Source organism: Oncorhynchus kisutch, linkage group LG11, assembly GCF_002021735.2.
Source record: "Oncorhynchus kisutch isolate 150728-3 linkage group LG11, Okis_V2, whole genome shotgun sequence".
NCBI lineage: Eukaryota > Metazoa > Chordata > Actinopteri > Salmoniformes > Salmonidae > Oncorhynchus > Oncorhynchus kisutch.
Window position 1 is genome coordinate 66,765,543 of NC_034184.2, and position 18,622 is coordinate 66,784,164.

At 42.4% G+C, this 18,622-nt stretch overlaps 1 protein-coding gene across 2 annotated transcripts in view; it reads left to right on the forward strand.

Moving 5' to 3' along the window:
- Positions 1 to 4,601: 4,601 nt before the first annotated feature.
- The window catches only part of LOC109899372 (VOPP1 WW domain binding protein), an 83,242-nt gene continuing 69,221 nt past the window's right edge, over positions 4,602 to 18,622 (forward strand). Inside the window, exons 1-2 of one of the 2 annotated variants that reach the window (XM_020494554.2) lie at positions 4,639 to 5,022; positions 5,143 to 5,219. In XM_020494554.2, coding sequence (XP_020350143.1) covers positions 5,169 to 5,219 — 51 coding nt within the window. In that variant the 5' untranslated portion in view covers positions 4,639 to 5,022; positions 5,143 to 5,168. Of the gene's footprint in view, positions 5,220 to 18,622 lie in introns of both variants that reach the window. The other variant, XM_031836141.1, reaches the window with a different exon arrangement.

Consider the following 18,622-nt stretch of genomic DNA (forward strand, 5'->3'; position numbering starts at 1 on the left):
TTGAGGATCTGAGGACCCATGCCAAATCTTGTCAATCTCCTGAGGGGGAATAGGCTTTGTCGTGTCCTCTTCACGACTGTCTTAGTGTGTTTGGACCATGATAGTCGATGAGAATGGGGGTGTGCTCGGTCCTCCTTTTCCTGTAGTCCACAATCATCTCCTTTGTTTTGATCACATTGAGGGAGTGGTTGTTGTCCTGGCACCACACTGTCAGGTCTCTGACCTCCTCCCTATAGGCTGTCTCATTGTTGTAGTTGATCAGGCCTACCAATGTTGGGTCATCAGAAAACTTGATGATGGTGTTGGAGTCATGTCAGGCCTTGCAGTCATGCGTGAACAGGGAGTACAGGAGGGGACTGAGCACGCACCCCTAAGAGGCCCCCCGTGTTGAGGATCAGTGGGTGTGTTGTTACCTACCCTTACCACCTGGGGGCGGCCTGTCAGGAAGTCCAGGATCCAGTTGCAGAGGTGTTTAGTCCCAGGGTTCTTAGCTTAGTGAGCTTTGAGGGCACTATGGTGTTGAACGCTGAGCTGTAGTCAATGAATATCATTCTCACATAGGTGTTCCTTTTGTCCAGGTGGGAAAGGGCAGTGTTGAGGGCAATATAGATTGCATCATCTGGATTTGTTTGGGCAGTATGCAAATTGGAGTGGGTCTAGGGTTTCTGGGATGATTGTGTTGATGTGAGCATTGCCAGCCTTTCAAAGCACTTCATGGCTACAGATGTGAGTGCTACGGGTCGGTAGTATTTTAGGTATGTTACCTTAGTGTTCTTGGGCACAGGGACTATGGTGGTCTGCTTGAAACATGTTGCTATTACAGACTCAGTCAGAGACAGGTTGAAAATGTTAGTGAAGACCCTTGCCAGTTGGTCAGCGCATGTTCGGAGTACACGTCCTGGTAATCCGTCTGGCACTGCGGCCTTGTGAATGTTGACCTGTTTTAAAGGTCTTACTCACATCAGCTACGGAGAGCGTGATAACATAGTCGTCCGGAACAGCTGATGCTCTCATGCACATTTCAGTGTTACTTGACTCGAAGCGAGCAAGGAAGTAATTTAGCTCGTCTGGTAGGCCCGTGTCACTGGGCAGCTCGCGGCTGTGCTTCCCTTTGTAGTCTGTAATAGTTTGCAAGCCCTGCCACCATTTATTTACCATTCGGCTATCAGATTTGCCACAAATGCTCCTTATAGGACACATCACTGCACTCTATACTCCTCTGGAAACTGGTCATCTCTGTTTACCCATCGCAAGACCCACTGTTTGATGCTTATTTATAAAAACCTCTTAGGCCTTACTCCCCCTATATGAGATCTCAACTGCAGCCCTCATCTTCCACAGACAACACCCAGTTCTGCCAGTCACATTCTGTTAAAGGTCCCCAAAGCACACACATCCCTGGGTCGCTCCTCTTTTCAGTTCGCTGCAGCTAGCGACTGGAACGAGCTGCAACAACCACTCAAACTGGACAGTTTTATCTCAATCTCTTCATTCAAAGACTCAATCATGGACATTCTTACTGCCAGTTGAGGTTGCTTTGTGTGATGTATTGTTGTCTCTACCTTCTTTCCCATTGTGCTGTTGTCTGTGCCAAATCGATCATGTTTGTGCCATGCATTGGGCTGCTACCATGTTGTGTTGCTACCATGCTATGTTGTTGTCTTAGGTCTCTCTTTATGTAGCGTGGTGATGGGTGTTTTGTCCTATATATACTGTAATGAGTGCGCTGAGAGTCGGGAAGCAATTTCAGGAAGTGAGTGTTTTAATAAATAAAAGAAACAATGAACACAAAACGCAAACAACGCACTGACATGAAAACAGAGTCAATAGCACCTGAGGAAAGAACCAAGGGGAGTGACAGATATAGGGAAGATAATCAAGGAGGTGATGGAGTCCAGGTGATTGTCATGAGGTGCAGGTGCGCGAGACGATGGTGACAGATGTGCGGGATCATCAGCAGCCTGATGACCTAGAGGCCGGAGCGGGAGTATGTATACATGACATTTACATTGTATTTATTTATTTATTTTAATCCCAGACCCCGTTCCCTGCAGGAGGCCTTTTGGTAGGCCGTCATTGTAAATAAGAATTTGTTCTTAACTGATTTGCCTAGTTAAATAAAGGTTGAATAAAATTAAAATAAATAAATAAACATCCGATGAGCGTCGGAGCCGGGGTAGTATGATTCTATCTTAGTCCTGTAGTGATGCTTTGCCTGTTTGATGGTTCGTCGTAGGGCATAGGGTGATTTCTTATAAGCTTACTTGAAAGTGGTTACTCTGCCCTTTAGCTCAGTGCAGATGTGGCCTGTAATCCATGGCTTCTGGTTGGGGTGTGTACATACGGTCACTGTGGGGACGACATCATCGATGCACTTATTGATGAAGCCAATGACTGATGTGGTGTACTCCTCGGTGCCATCGGAAGAATCCCGGAACATATTCCAGTCTGTGATAACAAAACAGTCCTGTAGCTTAGCATCTGCTTCATCTGACCACTTTTTTAATGACCGAGTCACTGGTGCTTCCTGCTTTAGTTTTTGCTTGTAAACAGGAATTGGGGGGATAGAATTATGGTCAGATATGCCTAATGGAGGGCGAGGGGAGAACTTTGTACGCATCTCTGTGTGTAGAGTAAAGGTGGTTGCACATTTAACATGCTGGTAGAAATGAGGTTAAAACGGAATGAAGTTTCCCTGCATTAAAGTCCTCGGCCACTATGAGTGCCGCTGGCTGAGTGTTTTCCTGTTTGCTTATGGCCTTATACAGCTCATATTGAGTGCGGTCTTAGTGCCAGCATCGGTTTGTGGCGGTAAATTGACAGCTACGAAGAGTATAGATGAACTCTCTTGGTAAATAGTGTGGTCTACAGCTTATCATGAGATACTCTACCTCAGGCGAGCAAAACCTTGAGACTTCCTTAGATTTCTTGTACCAGCTGAATTTTACAAATATAAATAGACCATCAACCCTTGTCTTACTAGATGCCTCTGTTCTATCCTGAAAAAGCGTAAAACCCTCCAGCTGTATGTTATTCATGTCGTCGTTCAGCCATAACTGTGAAATATAAGATATTCCAGTTTTGAACACTGCTGTGATTTAAAACAGTCTAAACAAACATGATTCCCATGTTTATGTTGGAAACAGGACTATGTATTTAAATTTATATGCACAACACAGTGGCAGCCCATTACATTTTTTTTTTTTAAACGGGTCTTTTGACAAATCACATCAGCTCTTTTGGTATTGGGCAAATTATGACAATTGGGCTGCCTGTGTAAACACAGCCATAAAGAAATGATTAAGTGTTCTGTATAATTATATGGATTTTAAAGTCTTATGTATTTGTATATGTTTCACGCTCCTGATAAGATCAGTCAAAGAGAACATTTTTAGGACAAGGCTATCCCATCCAATCACACATTACTAATAATTTAAGGTTTCTTCCTTGTACTAGTTAGGCTACCTCAGACATCATTCGAATTACAAGATGGAGTCCGTTTATCACAGCCAATGATCCTCAGTCATTATCAAAGACAGGCCAATTAAACACGAGGTGTGTTGTGAAACAGCATCATTGCCACTCTCTTTTCTTTTGTTTTAGTTGAACACTGCTTCCATGACAACGGACATTGGTGAATACACCAGGGGGAGAAAAAAAAACTCTGCTTTCACCTGTCTTTTTTTCTCTCTTTTGAAAACTATTTTTACTTTCAGGTTGCTAGACTGTGCCTGTATGTGAGAGACAAGAAATAAGTATTTTGTTCTTATTCTGCAACCGTAGAACAGAACAGAAGAATGGTCCCTTTTATATAAAGTGCCACTAAAACTATAAGTAGATAGGCTACAGTGTACCCATTGTACCCATTGTAAGTAGTCTACTTGCAACTGTTCAACTACTAGCAAAATAAACTCTGGAAAATGAAATGACCATGTAAATCTAGATGGAGGGGAGTTAAAACAAGTGTTTGTACACCCAATTCATCAGGGCATGGTCTCTACAAGGTGTCAAGCGTTCCACAGGGATGCTGGCCCATGTTGACTCCAATGCTTCCCACAGTTGTGTCAAGTTGTCTGTATGTCATTTGGGTGGTGGACCATTCTTGATACACATGGGAAACTGTTGAGCGTGGAAAAACTCTGCAGCGTTGCAGTTCTTGACACAAACCGGTGCGCCTTGCACCTACTACCATACCCTGTTCAAAGGCACTTCAATGTTTTGTTGTGCCCATTCACCCTATGAATGGCACACATACACAGTCCATGTCTCAAGGCTTAAAAATCCTTGTTTAACCTGTCTCCTTCCCTTAAAGTGGATTTAACAAGTGGCATATATAAGGGATCATAGCTTTCATCTGGATTCACCTGGTCAGTCTATGTCATGGAAAGAGCCATTGTTGTTAATGGTTTGTATACTCAGTGTATATTCATCATAATAATCACATAGGATCGTAAAAGACAAGCACTCTGGTCACTTTGGATTGGATTCTTGTGTGGTTTTTACTGCATTAGTCCTTTTGGGACAATGTATGATACAGTGCTGTGCCCCCCTCCCTCTTCCTTTGACAGTCCTGGTTGCATTGTAAACCTAAAATAGACTGTAGGATCTCTCTACTATACTAGGCTACTGCACTTCCAAGAGATGTCAGATAATCTGATTATTCATGTTAGTTACCATATTGTATATATCAAATTTTAGGACTAGGCAACAGTAGATATCGTATTTAATTAGTATTCTAATTTCCCAACAGGCAACCTTTTGATTCACCTTATTTGCGTCACCTTAGCAGAATCTTCGGGCAGTTTAATCAGCGAAAAGGGGAGTGGATTAGTTGTTCCTACCGCTAATATTATCTTTCTTTGGGGCAGTTTTGCTTCGAAAGAAGCACTTCTCATGCATTTTCTTTGAGGTTATCTAGTCGCGGAAACAATGCCACTGACCTAACAGGGACTCGAGCCGACATTGGGCTGTCACTGCTCCCTAATCCTATCCCGCATTGACAGCGGGGCTACTCGAAGGCTTGTAGGTCGAATGCTTTGCTTTGTGTGATACGGGAAGCTTCTCAACGTTTTGTAGCGCTATATGAAATCGACATTGTGATAAGGACTTTTTTTTTCTTCTTCCATCTTTCCTTTCAAAAAGCGGAGTTTATAATTCGGCAAGTAGTGATGAAGAATCTACTCCCTTGGATAGTCCTGACGTTTTGGATATTTTTAGAGGTGAGCAGTCCTTTAGTTGGTAATAGAAAAGCCGATGTTGTCAAACGGGCGTTTTATGGGATAACGCTCTACATTTGGCTAAAATTATTATTTGAATGGTCATTTATATCATTTTTGGTGAATATGGTGTTTTTTTTGCCCCCCCCTTCCTCAGATGACATGCACTGTAGGCTACAGTATAATTTGGATATCCTTTGTCTTTTTGTCCAACGTCCCAAAAAGTGTAAAATCGTGGATAAGAAATACATGATTACCACTGAAAAGCTACTACTTATTTGATTTAATAAAGTGAGAGCAAATGCATAAATTCTGGCCTAGGCTGCAATTACTAGGCTTTGCTTGCTCATGAAGAAGATCTAGAAGTGGTCTGCTTAACTAGTAATAGTGAAATATTTGGGTGCATGGTTGGAAAGGCAGATCAGATGATTTTCTTGGGCATATGTAATAGCTGTCCAGAGAAGTCAACAGTGTAACAGATTTAATCGTACTTTGTAACTCTCTTGCATTGTTTTTTTTAAAATGACAGGACTGTCCAGCCAGCGGTCCCAGTTGATTGGTGTTTATTCTTACGATAGACACTAGGTAGCACATTACATGTGCAGGACAACCGTATGTTGATGTCTGTAGAGTCGTGATTCATCGCTTGCATGTCCTTTGTCAGACTGGGTATTTTGTAATTTTGTAATCAAAGACAAACACAGTACAAAATATAATAAATGCAGGTAGGTACCTGACGATAGACAAAAGGAAACGCAATACATGTGCAGGACAACAGTATGTTGATTGCTGTAGATTCGTGATTTGTCTGTTAGCATGGACATAGCTCCCTGCTAATTCAGTTAATGCGACCATTACAATTGGAGCATGCTAGCCAACTCACTCTTACAGCAATAACATAGAAAAGCACATCCTAGGATGCCCCAATATCTCAGGTACCATACACATGTGACCGAGCGGCTCGATTCGGTCTTATTTATCAACATTTTAAATTGTGTTTTTTTCTTACATTGGATAAAAGTAGAGATTTAGAGCTAGAAATTACACTACATTTGAGGAACAATGGGAAAGTAATTCTGGTTTGAAAGTTAATAGACTTGTAACTCTACTTTTGAGAAAATGGCCCCCCTGTTTTGGTACACCCTCTTTGTCTACACCCATTCAGCATTGTTCACACCCTCTTAAGCCTTAGCCCCACCCATCTCTTTAAGGATTCACATGTGAGGCCATGTGCTAAACAGAGAGAGTTTGGTAGTGTACTAAACAACCAAAGATTTCAAGACTAAAGACTGGTTTATTTGCAGTGTAGCAGTGACATTATGACATTCTATTGTCGTCCGACATCAAGCTTGTCGTTGTCGTTATGAAAAAGTATTAACACACAAATGATAGGCTGCATGGCATCGACAGCCTGGTAGTCCAAAATAGCACAAATGGTGTATTTTAACATCACTAAACCCATCTGTTTAAAAATGAATTTAGTAAATGTCAATCTAGCAAACTAGGCAACTAAAAGTAACTTTGTAAACAATGTTTTGGTTTGTTTCTAGCTTGTTAGCAAGCTAGCTAATGTTAAGTTAGCTGGCTAGCTAGTTCAAATAATAACCATATCATATAGCTGACAACCATATCCTATAGCTGAAAACGTCTTTAATTTGTATTCTTTATTACAGAAAATAAGTGAAATGTTTACTTGCATAGTGGAGTCTTTTGTTTAGACATGTAGCTAGCTAAACAATGAATCATAATCCCAACTCATAACATTACTACCCTGTATGAATTTGCTGGTAGCTAAAGCTAGCCAACTAGCTAGGTTCAATGTTAGCTAGCTAGCTAACATTAGGCTGTAACTAGCAATGCAAGTGGAACTTAGATACGAATAATATTACTACACAGATCATGCACTTAAAACTACATTGGAGGCAGCTTATGGTAGAAAAATGTACCATTACTTTCTCTAGAGCATTGGACTAGTAATTGAAAGGCTGCAAGTTCAAATCCCCGAGCTGACAAGGTACAAAATCTGTCGTTCTGCCCTTGAACAGGCAGTTAACCCACTGTTCCTAGGCCGTCATTGAAAATAAGAATTTGTTCTTAACTGACTTGCCTAGTAAAATAAAGGTACTTTTTTTTTTTTTTTTTAACAGCTCTGGTGGACATTCCTGTAGTCACCATGCCAGTTCCACACTCCCTCAAAACATGAGACATCTGTGACATTTGTGTTGAAGGACACAACTTCCCATTTTAGTGGCCTTTTATTGTCTGTAGCACAAGGTGCACCGGTGTAATGATTATGCTTTTTAATCATGATGTGCCACACATCTCAGGTGGATGGATTATCTTCGCAAAAGAGAAATGCTCACTAACGGGGATGTAAACAAATTTGTGCACAACATTTGAGAGGAATACATTTTTTGTGCATATCAAACATTTTGGGGATTTATTTCAGCTCATGAAATATGGGACCAACACACGTTGCGTTTTATATTTTTGTTCAGTGTAAATTCAACCAACCAATAGGAATACATAAACCATCCTTCTGCAGTGTCAAGTGGAAACTAAACCAACCCTGTTATACATAGCCACCTTTTGACAGCGAGAGAGACTGGTTATAATGTAAAGTGTCATGTCCTCATCCGGCCAAGGGCCGGCTCGCTGGCAGCGGAAGGCTCTCCAGCAGTTATGTGACCAGAAGCTTCTTTGGAGATGGAGGTTTAATGTATGGATTGCGGTTCAGTGACCCTGTGAGTACAGAGTCTGCCTTGCCATGCTGGGAGGCCAGGATTCACCGTCCACCCGGGGTGCAGCTTGCCAACGATTGCATTAACCTCCCTTTCTCTCTCCTCTCTTCTCGCTTTCTCTCTCTCTTCCATTTGTGCTTAGCTGGCAGCTCTGTAACTGGGAGATGGCTGGATAAGAGCTGTAGTATAGATAGACTGCTTATGGGCTCCTCTTTGTGTAAGATGCTGTTATGTTTATGTTTTGTGAACCTTCGTTAATGCACTGCATTAACTCAGCTTCTATCTCCAGGACATTAGACTGTTAAACAGTCACCAATAGCCGGCCTCCTCCCAGTACCCTGGCCTGAACCTTAGTCACTGTTAATAGCTGGCTACCACCAGGTACTCTACCCTGCACCTCAGAGACTGTCATTGAACACTGGTCACTTTAATAATGTTTACATACTGTTCTACCCACTTCCTATGTACAGTGCATTCGGAAAGCATTCAGACCCCCTGACTTTTTCCACATTTTATTACATTACAGCCTTATTCTAAGATTGACTCAATGTTTTTTCCCCTTATCAATCTACACACAATACCCAACAACGACAAAAAAAAAGTTTTTTAGAAAATGTAGCAAATTAATGATAAACAACTGAAATCACATTTACGTAAGTATTCAGACTCAATACTTTGTTGAAGCACCTTTGGCAGTGATTATAATGTAGCCTCGATTCTTCTTGGGTATTTTTTTATTTAAATTGTAACTTTTTTTTAACTAGGCAAGTCAGTTAATAAGAACACATTCTTACTTTCAATGACAGCCTAGGAACAGTGGGTTAACTGCCTTGTTCAGGGGCAGAATGACAGATTTTTTAAATATATATTTTTACCTTGTCAGCTCAGGGATTCGATCTTGCTTCCTTTCGGTTACTAGTTTAACCACTAGGCTACCTGCCGCCCCTATGACGCTACAAGCTTAGCACACCTGTATTTGGGTAGTTTCTCCCATTTCTTCTCTGCATATCCTCAAGCTCTGTCAGGTTGGACGGGGAGTGTCGCTGCACAGCTATTTTCAGATCTCTCCAGAGATGTTCAATCGGGTTCAAGTCCGGGCTCTGGCTGGACCACTCAAGGACATTCAGAGACTTGGAGCAGGTTTTCATCAAGGATCTCTCTGTACTTTCTCTGTTCCTCTTTCCCTCCATCCTGACCAGTCTTCCAGTCCCTGCCGCTGAAAACATCCCCACAGCTTGATGCTTCCACCACCATGCTTCACCGTAGGGATGGTGCCAGGTTTCCTCCAGATGTGATGCTTGGCATTCAGGCCAAAGAGTTCAATCTTGGTTTTCTCAGACCAGAGAATCTTGTTTCTTATGGTCTGAGAGTCCTTTTTGGAGGAGTGCCTTCTGTCTGGCCTCTCTACCATAAAGACCTGATTCGTAATATGCTGCAGAGATGGATGTCCTTCTGGAAGGGTCTCCCATCTCCACAGAGGAACTCTGGAGCTCTTTCCGAACGACCATCGGGTTCTTGGTCACATCCCTGCTCAGTTTGGCTGGGCGGCCAGCTCTAAGAAATCTTGGTGGTTCCAAACTTCTTCCATTTAAAAATGATGGAGGCCACTGTGTTCTTGGGGACCTTCAATGCTGTAGAAATGTGTTGGTACCCTTCCCCAGATCTGTGCCTTGACACAATCCTGTCGCGGAGTTCTATTGACAATTTCTTCAACCTCATGGCTTGGTTTTTGCTCTGACAAGCACTGTCAACTGTCAACCTTATATAGACAGGTGTGTGTGCCTTTCCAAATCATGTCCAAACAATTTAATTCACAATAGGTGGACTCCATTCAAGTTGTAGAAACATCTCAGGGAAACAGGATGCTCAATTTCGAGTCTCATAGCAAAGGGTCTGAATACTTATGTAAATACGATTTTAAATATGGGGTAATCCATTTTAGAATAAGGCTGTAACATAACAAAATGTTGAAAAGGGGAAGGGGTCTGAATACTTAACGAATGCACTGTATATACTGTATTCTGGTTATGGCTCATCCTATGTAACTACTGCTGTACATACCTTTTCCTATTCATATGCTGTCTATACATACCATTATTCATTTATATTGTTTGTTTGTTCCGGACTCTGTTGCTCTTTCTGATATTATTTGTTTTAAACATTTTGGATGATGTGTGTATTACTGCATTGTTGGAGCTAGAAACAAGCATTTCGCTGCACCTACGATAACATCTGTGTATGCGACCAACGAACTTTGGCTGACCCTGTATCACAACACACCTATCTGTTGTATGTGACAAAATATATTTTTGTCCATCGTTTGACCTTTTTAGGCCACCATACTCCCTATATGTGTTACACAGGCATTGCTCTGTGCAGTCACCCATTTAATGAGAAGTTCGTTTCGAGGCTTAGTGGATGCGGCCTGTCCGAGCGTAATTATTTTGTAATTATATTTAGCATGCCTTTAAAGGGCGAGTGCACTTCCTGATTTTGGCCTTGTTTTTCATTAATCCTCATTAAGAAGTTCTATCGGACATGACTGAATGCAAACGAGAGTTGTCTTGGGTGTGGTTTGATGTGGGTGTTTCTTGGGTGTGCATTTTGCCATTCAATCACAAAGGCAGTAGTGCAATAATTTATTGACCGCAAGATGCCCAAACACACACAATATTTGAATAAAACATAATCATTTCTCAAACCTTGCTTGCATTTGTATATACGATCAGTGTCTCTGTTATACGTAGAAATTAAAATCACTTAGAGCTGATTTCCTGGTGTTTTTACAGTCTTTTAGGTAAAAAGGGCCACCAGTTGGGGAATCCTGCAATATGGAGAGAACTATTCGCCATCTTAAGATGGTCACCTAATTCAGTTCTTTGTGTATGCTAAAGCCTACGCTGACCTTGTGTTTAGCCAAGCTGACAGCAGCTAGCGAGCATAGCTTGGAGATATCAGCTGTCTAGCTGATATTTCTCTGTTAAATCAGTTATGGCAAGAGCCAGTGGCTGGAATATGTTTTTATAAGACATCTACTATAGTTCTAAAACATCTTGCTATGAAAGAAGCATGCAACTTCATTTCAACGTTTCATCACATTATGTAAATGCAGGTTATCATTGAAATGTTGTCAACCGTGAGTTGAATGCCAAGTCTGGAGATCACTGTACTACAACACAATATTCTATAACTGTCTATTTTGGTCTCTCCTGATGTCCGCTGTTAGATCTTTCCCAGGGGACAAATCCCATAACGACTAGCTAATATTCCTACAAAAGGTGTAGACTACATGTGGACAGTGCCCAGACATCGCCCAGCTTGAGTGTACATATTTATCCACAAAATCAATGTGTATTTGTTACAAAGACAACATTTTATGCTGTAAATATCATATTGATATGCTTATGAAGAAAGTATGTCAACACTTTTATTGAAGCCTTTATTTTCAGGGAGTTATCCTGAGACCAAGGTCTCTTTTTACAGATGAGCCCTGGATTACAAAAAATACTAACATTGAAATAATACAAAATGCAAGCAGAAAGAAAAACTGTCATAAAAAACAAACACATCAGTAATAAGATCCTCAATCATTTTACATTTTAGCAGACACTCTTATCCAGAGTGACTTACAGGAGCAATTAGGGTTATTCAAGGGCACATCGAGATTTTTCACCTAGTCAACTCAGGGATACAAACCAGCGACCTTCCGGTTACTGGCCCAACGCTCTTAAACACTAGGCTAATTGCCACCCTCAATCAATGGGATGATTTTAATTATTTAGGTCACAAGGTTCACCACCTTTTGTGAAGGGGGAACACATAGGCCTTCCTTCCAAACCTTGGGGATTCAAAAATCGGGGGGCAGAGTTGCAGCAAAAATGGTTCAAGCAAATCAACCCTAGAATATATATATATATATATATATATATATTTTCTTCTCAATCTTAAGCAAGGCATCTAGCACATTTCAGGCAGTAAATTGTTGAAATTAAAACAGATTCACTGGAAGTTGACGGGTTAACAGTAGAGTCAGCTAGAGGCTGGCAGAGAGAAGAGAAATCGAATAACTGACCAGGCTCAATTAAACCAAATAAAACGCCTCCCGAGATAAAATGATGCTTAAGAGCATCACTTATCCCCTCTTCTCAGTTTAGATGATTTAGACGGAAGTTGCTTAGCGGGGAAGAAGATACATTTGTACACTTCAGTTCATTAACTGTTTTCCAAAATGTTGAAGGATCACCAGCAGAGAGAAAAAAAAAGTAGCTTACCTAGCAAATATAAACAAGTTGTGTGTAGAGTACAACTCCAGCTGTCTCCAGTGGCTAATGACTTTCTTTCAATATATACTGAACAAAAATATAAACGCACCATCAGAGGAGGCTGGTGGGAGGAGCTATAGGAGGACAGGCTCATTGTAATGGCTGGAATGCAATTTATGAAACGGAGCCAAACATGGTTTCCATGTGTTTTGTAACAATTCCCGCCAATACCACGAGCCCATCCTCATCCCATATTTCGTGAGCTGAAATAACACTTCCCAGAAATTGTCCATATGCACAAAAAATGTATTTCTCTCCAATTTTGTACACATCCCTGTTAGTGAACATGTCCCCCTTGCCAAGTTAATCCATCAACCTGACAGGTGGGGCATATCAACTGCAGGACTGCAGGAATTTCTCTACCATAAGCCGCCTCCATCATTATAGAGAATTTGGCAGTATGTCCAACCGGCCTCACAACCACAGACTACAAAATGATATAGCCTAATTGTCTTACTCCTGTCTACAGAAATACTACACCAGAAAGCATGATTTGGCCACAGAGGATCATTGGCTTAAAAAAACTGTGTTTTTCACGACTGTTTTAGCCTACAGTTGGAAGGGTCCGCAATTTGGGCAGCACATGCTGCAAATACCAAATGGATAATTGTTGAGTTGTAACTGTCAGTGAAAAGCAGAGAGAACCAGCCAGGCATATCACAATATTTTAAAATACAAATCGTGGAAAACTGTTTGGAAAACAAATGGCTATTGCTGTAAAGAGATGAGAATGAAAAGACTCCAATCTGTCTTGATCACAATTCTTAACTTAATTGAGCGAACAGTAGCCTATATTATTAGCACCAGTGGAGAACAAAGGCCATATCCCCGGTGAGTGTGCATATTCACGGTCTTCATCCTTGGGTCAGTGCCACAATATGATGTCCAGGTTAGATGGGCGTCATATTATAAACTCAGCAAAAAAAGAAACATCCTCTCGCTGTCAACTGCGTTTATTTTCAGCAAACTTAACATGTAAATATTTGTATGAACATAACAAGATTCAACAACTGAGACGAACTGAACAAGTTCCACAGACATGTGACTAACAGAAATTGAATAATGTGTCCTTGAACAAAGGGGGGGGGGGGGGGTGTCAAAATCAAAAGTAACAGTATCTGGTGTGGCCACCAGCTGCATTAATTACTGCAGTGCATCTCCTCATGGACTGCACCCGATTTGCCAGTTTTTGATGTGGGATGTTACCCTGTTCTTTAACCAAGGCACCCGCATGTTCCCAGACATTTCTGCGGGAATGGCCCTAGCCCTCACCCTCTGATCCAACAGGTCCCAGACGTGCTCAATGGGATTGAGATCTGGGCTCTTCGCTGGCCATGGCAGAACACTGACATTCTTGTCTTGCAGGAAATCAGGCACAGAACAAGCAGTATGGCTGGTGGCATTGTCATGCTGGAGCGTCATGTCAGAATGAGCCTGCAGGAAGGGTACTACATGAGGGAGGAGGCAGTCCTCCCTGTAACGCACAGCGTTGAGATTGCCTGCAATGACAACAAGCTCAGTCCGATGATGCTGTGACACACCGCCCCAGACCATGACGGACCCTCCCCCTCCAAATCGATCCCGCTCCAGAGTACAGGCCTCGGTGAAACGCTCATTCCTTTGACGATAAACTTGAATCCGACCATCACCCCTGTTGAGACAAAACCGCGACTCGTCAGTGAAGAGCATTTTTTGCCGGTCCTGTCTGGTCCAGCGACGATGGGCTGATGCCAATAGGCGACGTTGTTACCGGTGATGTGTGGTGAGGACCTGCCTTACAACAGGCCTACAAGCCCTCAGTCCAGCCTCTCTCAGCCTATTGTGGACAGTCAGAGCACTGATGGAGGTATTTTCCTTTCCTGGTGTAACTCGGGCAGTTGTTGTTGCCATCCTGTACCTGTCCCGCAGGTGTGATGTTCGGATGTACCGATCCTGTGCAGGTGTTGTTACACGTGGTCTGCCACTGAGGTCGATCAGCTGTCCGTCCTGTCTCCTTGTAGCGCTGTCTTCGGCATCTCACAGTATGGACATTGCAATTTATTTCCCTGGCCACATCTGCATATCACGCGGGGGCATAAAGAGGAAAGACAGACACCATTCAGTCAAAGACGCCATCAGTAAATACACAGTGGAACATAGCCAATCATAGATGCTAATTCACAAGGGACACGTGCCAGCATGGCACTGACTGGTTGGCATTACTCACTCGGGCCCAAAAGTAGTCCATTGGCACAGTGGAAGGGGGCATCTCCTTACAACAGACATGATGCACATATATGCACAGCACTGATTACATTATCAATGGTGGTAAGGTGAATTCCAGGACCGATAGTATTTTGACGAGATCAACTGTGACCAACCTGATTCAAGTGTCCTCCATTACTCTGAAGCGGGACTGGTGTCTGGCCACTGCTTCAGTCTTCTGGAACAGCTCTTGATATGGTAGGGGGTACCCACGATGCTGTTAAACAACACATCTACCAGGTTTTGTACGTAGCTTGTGAATGAAATATCATCACTCAATAAACATATAGCGAGGGGGAAAATATATCTTTCTCTAGTTTGAAAGTAATTGATATGCTAATAGAGGGGCTAACTACAGAATAGATTCAGGCAGGTGATGATACGTTACTATGCAACCAGCTTTGTACGTTGCTGAATGCTTGCTGATACGTTTTGATATTTGCTGCCAGAGCTATGGCTATATTTGTAGTAGGCAAGTACCAGTCTTCATTTTTTACTTTAGAAATTTTGACACTGGAATTAATGTTTCTGACTCATATTGATGCCACAGGCTGTTTTTTAAAAGCAGAGAAGTTGGTTCAATTGAATTTTAACCTGCGTATGATCACCTGCGTATCTGTCTGTTTTCATTCAATATCCAATCAATGATCTTAAATTAAACTGATCCGCTTGCTGAATTGCTAAATTGTATTGCCTTTTATTTTTGCGTAGTGATGTTTGAGAACCTCCTTTTTGAAAGTTTTAGTATTGCAAGGGTAAGTGCACCCAATGACATGATTCTGGACTCGTGGTGTTTACCAGTTGTTGTTGTATCAGACTGTGTATTAACAATGTATTAGGGAAATGACTGACTTTCTGAGATCAAACATCCACCGCCTCTGGTTCTCTCAGTCTGTCACACTCAAACACAGACACAGGTGTGGATATTTCAAAGGATTTTAAATGTAACACAAGTCTCATTATTTTCTTGCATGCTGTTATTCACCATTCAGCTTCAAGAATCCCCTTGAATTTAAAACACTGGAATAAAAAAAAATGTCTCTGTCAAACCATACTCCTTCATATTCCCCTGTCCTGTTGAACTTCAAACATGAATGTTTGTCCAGCCCTTTTCTGCTTTACTTTACTTAGTCTTTAAGTGGGGCTTTACATCTGGCTCCTCAGTAGTTTGTCTTAGGCCTAAACACAGAGAGGCTTCCGGCTAAACGCGGTGACGTGGTGGGCTAGCTGAGCTAATCTGAGGAGAAAGTATTTTGAGGGATTAGCGTCAGCTCCCGGCACACCCGCCACGCTGGATAGCCGCTGTGCAATGATTCTTTCTGGGGTTGTTTGTGTTCACTAATGGAATCGACATCCCTGTGGTTTGACATTATCGAGCCACTTGTGCAAGGGAGGGAGGTGGTGGGGTTGGGGGGGGGGCGCATTGGACTGGAAGCGTGTTTCATCTGTTTCCTTTCTCATATCAAATGAGCTAAACATGTTAATGTGTGGTTTTCCTCTAATGAGAATTGTCCTCGGTGGCAGTGAAGTTATACTTCCCCAAACAGTGCTGCAGTAAAATGAGCAATTCAAAATTATTTGAAGAGGCTAATGTAACTATACATATTCTGTTTTTCAACTAAACATGTTGAACCATCACATATTTATAGTCGTTCCCCAAGTGCAAAAACTGGGAAAATGGTATTCGGAACAATGCAAGGTCATGCATGGCTACATTTTAAAATGTGTCTTATCACAAGCTAAACACTACACTACTATGTTAGGCTCACTGTGAGCCACACGGTATAGGTTGACCATTATAATCTAATAGATTAAGTAGAAGCCTTACCATTAGGGATACACCTTCATTGTCTGCTTTATAACCCAGCTACAGAAACATGACATGAGTAATGAATACACACAGGTCGGATTAATGCAGGAGTTTAAAATCATCTAGTAATCCAATATCGTTTCGATGTAAATTGCCTTTTGTGATACACTGTGGTGGATTTCCCCACTGTTACCTTACATAAAACCAGCCAACATGGGGGGTGCTGTCTGGTGGCCTGCATAAACTGTGGGTGAATAAAATTTCTGGAGTATTCTGTCACGTTAAATGGTTTAAAAATGTCTGAGGCTGATTTTGTAAAGAGGGAGTTAAAAAAAGCAAAAAAACAACATGTCCTTCCAATGTCCTGCCTATCTGGGACAAATCTGAGCAGGACGCCACAGTTTGCGGTTGCATAGCGGTCACTCATTCAGTTGTCCCTTCAAATGTCGCTCTGCTGGTCTGAGAATACATTTGTAAACTCCCTTGTTTTAATGAAGCTTGTCAGTGGGGTGGGAGACTAGTTGTTCTGGTTTGCTCTGAGGCTGGCCTGGATATCTGGAGTCTGTCAGTTCCTGATACTACAATACATGGCTGTGGACCCTGCTGTTGGCAGTGTCAATGTGGGTAAGTTGGTCCCACAAACAGACAGGCTGGGTGGTTGTCTCAACCATGGCGTCCCTCTTCCTGCCAGGGCTTCCCTGCCAGGGCGTCCCCATATTGTCCATCCCAACAGCCAACACATTGACAAATGCTCCATTGTATGGCCCTAGTCTGTATGACCCAAACTCCCCCGTGACTGTCCCCCTTCTCTGGTCGCAAGAGCCAGGAAACATACTAAGGTTATGTTTAGGGGTTGAACCCCCATCCATTGTGCCCTCAGTGGGCACGCATTGTGTGAAACCCCCCCCCCCCCCCCCCCAACCCTTCCCTTTTTTGGGCCCATGGCACAAACCACAAAAGGGATTCCTGGGGAGAAAATATCACTCCAACCTGCCCCTCATGGCTGGTGTGCGACTGGCGTGGTGCGGCAGAAAAGGTCTCCACTGATGGGAACTGTTAATTACGTGCCCATGACCTTTCCCCAACCCGTCGGTCGGCGCCCCTTTTCACTTCTCTAATGAAGCTGCTGTGGAAGTGGGGTTTTGTTTCAACCACACTTCTCGGAAGACAGACCGGGCTTCATTGTCTCGTTTACTTCATCTCTCACCTCAATGAGCTTTGTCTGTGGATGCATCTCAATAGTCTGAACTAAAGTGGCGCCTCTCCTCATCTTTTTCCAGGACTGGGCAGGTGAGAGCAGTAGGGCATGGGTGCCAATTCTGTGCAAGCCGCATTAGACTATTGAGATGCAGCCCAGGTATACCCACATGATACCCATTTTATAGCCTTTTATATGAATTATATTACTATACAGTGGATGGGGGCTTACTCAAAGTTACACGGAAGAGCAAATAAGGGGCATCCATTTGTTTTATTTAGACAACACACAGAGCTTGCCAAATCTGTGAAAGTAGAGGAGAATTACGGAAAGGCAGAGTGAACAGCTTTGCAACATGTCCTTGACAAGGTGGTATCATATAAATGACTATGACAACACATAATTATTCAAATCAAAGACTCCCTTTTCAAGGACACAGCTGCAAACCTTTCCTGAGGCTTCGGCGGAGGACGGCATTGTGTGTTGCACAAAGCCACGGCTGTCTAGGAAAGAACCAGTATGTATGATTTCAAAACAGCAACACTATTTGCATGGGTTAACATACAGGGATAACATGTGTTCATTTGCTCATGGGCAAACATATCATATTGACACTGAAAAGCATCCCAGTTACAGTACTGCATGAATAACCAACATGTTTTCATATGTTAGCTAAGCTGTTTCATTCATCTTTAGAAGCTTCAGTGTCTCATTTTTTAAATGAAAAACATTACCTGCACATAAAGCATTTGAGGCTACGCCTGGCCTTGTGCATAACAGACTCACAGTTTAGTCTAGGACATATTCCCTTCTCTCTCTCTCTCCTTTCCATCATCTTTTTTTCTATTTCCTCATCTTACAAAGACGGGTTTCGGTCTGCATTTTGATAGAGGGCAGTTGGCGGCAGCTGCGTAGTGTAGCCGGAAGGCGTATTGATTATTAAATGAGAGTCCTGCCCAGATGAACGAAACGCGTAATGGGATGCAGGCAGACAGCTGCTCTGAAATGGGTTTGTTGGTATGCTCTTTATCGTAAGACCGTTTCGAATTCTTATCCAATTAGACAGAGAACATCATATCTTAAATGGTGAA